The sequence below is a fragment of the Seriola dumerili genome, unplaced genomic scaffold (genome assembly GCF_002260705.1).
Source record: "Seriola dumerili isolate Sdu_G_001 unplaced genomic scaffold, Sdu_1.0 BDQW01000565.1, whole genome shotgun sequence".
Classification (NCBI taxonomy): domain Eukaryota; kingdom Metazoa; phylum Chordata; class Actinopteri; order Carangiformes; family Carangidae; genus Seriola; species Seriola dumerili.
Window position 1 is genome coordinate 842,692 of NW_019174820.1, and position 2,389 is coordinate 845,080.

General features: G+C 51.0%; 1 protein-coding gene across 1 annotated transcript in view; it reads right to left on the reverse strand.

Moving 5' to 3' along the window:
- Positions 1–1,601: 1,601 nt before the first annotated feature.
- Positions 1,602–2,389, reverse strand: part of akap6 (A-kinase anchoring protein 6) — an 18,222-nt gene continuing 17,434 nt past the window's right edge. The window contains exons 5-6 of the mRNA XM_022764715.1: positions 1,823–2,148; positions 1,602–1,719 (exon numbers count right to left, since the gene is read on the reverse strand). Coding sequence (XP_022620436.1) covers positions 1,602–1,719; positions 1,823–2,148 — 444 coding nt within the window. The remainder of the gene's footprint in view (positions 1,720–1,822; positions 2,149–2,389) is intronic.

Here is a 2,389-nt window from a genome sequence, read left to right on the forward strand (position 1 = left end):
CGGTCTGGACTGGCCTTTGACGAACCCTGGCCCCCCTGCTGGAGGAGAACACAGGACGCACACGATCCTGCTCGTTAACTGTTAACGACTTTAATCGACTGCTTGATCAGAGCTGTGTTCTACGATCAGACATTCAGAACTTTATTTTATGCAGGTAAAACACAGAAGATCAAGATCAGTATTTAAGAAGCTGATGAACGACGTGTGTGTGTGTGTGCGTGTGCGTGNGTTTAATCGACTGCTTGATCAGAGCTGTTTCAGAACTTTATTTTATGCAGGTAAAACACAGAAGATCAAGATCAGTATTTAAGAAGCTGATGAACGACGTGTGTGTGTGTGTGCGTGTGCGTGTGTGTGTGCATGTGCGTGTGTGTATGTGTGTGTGTGTGTGTGCATGTGCGTGTGTGTGTGTGCGTGTGTGTGTGTGTATGTGTGTGTGTGTGTGTGTGTGGTATTCAATTAAAATTCAAAGAGGTTCCAGTTGGTCAAAATTTCCCGAAGCAAAAGTATTAAAGAATAACGTCTGTAATAATAATTAAACGTTCTTTTCTCTATTGAAGGAAAGTCAGGCTGTAAGAATAAGGAATGACGGAGCTTTAGAAAACTGCATCTTAAAATGAAGCAGATTTCAGTGGAAGGAATCTGAGGTGGTCTGAAGTCTGTTTCCCTCTCTCTCACAAAAACACACTTTGAAAACAACTCTCCGAACTCTCCCAGACGAACCCGAGGAAACCCTCACCTTCGGCCCCTGGCGCTTCACGATCCAGACCGCCGTCTTGCCGGGAGGTGGTCGGGGGTCCGACTCCTCTCCAGACGCCTCCAGGTCTGAGGAGAGGACCCGCTCCCTCATGGGGGAGGGCAACGAGGAGTCGGAGTCCCCCTCGCTGTGTGTGTGTGTCTCCTTCTGCGTCCTCTCCATTTGTTTCCACATTCCATCCGGAGACGCCGGGTCCTGCGGAGGCGGGGGGGCGTCGGCGGTCGGTCCGGCCGCAGATGAGCTCCTCTGCTCGGTCGGCGGTCTTTGTTGACGCCCCTCTGAGCGTCCGCCGTGTCTGGAGCTCACGTGGTTCCTCTGCAGGTTTCGCCCGTTCATGACCTGTGGAGTGGAAGGGAGCCAGTGAAAGGCCGCTCTGGTTTAATGACGAGACAGATGATCGAACGTAAACACGTACAGACACATCAGAAACACTGAACTGAACTGAACAACATGTAACTTATTAACACTGGTTATTGGACCAAAGCTCCGCACATCTTAAATATGGAGACAAACATTTTTAGTTTTTAATCAATTCATTTCCATTTCCAACAACAAATACAACATAAAAAAAGGAAGTTTAAAAGACTTCTCCCCTGACAACAGACACCTCCCTCTGAGCACACTCTGTTTCCTCGTGCACTGATCCAGATCAGTTCCTGCACCTTCAGTAAAATCATTGTGATTTAGCCTGGAAAGAGAAAGACCTGTGAAGTCAGTCAGTCAGTAAAAGCACCAACCTGCAGGCTCTCGTAGGACTGAGAAACATTTTCTGGATAAACCGAGTCCAGTTCCAACCAGAACTTGGAGCGGTCCGGAGGATCCATGAGAGAGGGGGTGCTTCGGCTCAGCTCGGCCTGGAACTGGAGCCCAGAGAGCGGGCTGGCCTTCCCCAGGCCTCCCCTGGAGTCCTGCACGCTGGTTCCTCCGTCTGAGAACAAGGCGGCTCTCTTGGGGAGCGACGGCTGAGTGGGCGACACCTCGGTGCTGTGGCTCACACCCTGCAGCGGGCGCTTCGCACTTTCACTGTGGCTGGGCATGCTGCATTGCATTGTGGGTAACACTGACATAGAATGGTTGTGGTTTGTGAGGTCACTGGCCGCGGTGAGTTCGGGTAAACTGCTGTGGAGCTCAGGGTTTGAGGAGCAGGGTCCTTCGTTCTCCGCTGACCCCAGCTCCGGGTTCAGGCCCGGGGCTCGATCGAGCTCCTGCTCCCGCTCCTCGGAAGCGTCCTGGGCGTCTGGCTCCGCCCCCCGGGCGTCAGGCTCGTCACCCGGGCTGTAGTCGCTCAGCTCAAAGGCCGTGATACCGCAGTCTAAAGAGAAGTAGTCCTGGCTGCAGCGAATAGTCAGCTGACCGCAGTCGTCCACCTCGGTCAGAGCGTCCAGACGAGTCTGGACAGGAAGAATTCATCACGTTAACATCTGACCATGGAGGTCAATGAGGTCAATGAGGTCAATGAGGTCAATGAGGTCAGAGGTCAGAGGCTTATTAAAACTGTTTACTATAAAACAATTAGTAAAGTTTTATTCATGTAATCAGTGGCTGCTTCTTGTGACGTAAAAGATTCATTTTTTAAAATTAACAGCACAGATAAGGAGCGAGTTATCATCTGTGTGTGTGTGTGTGTGTGTG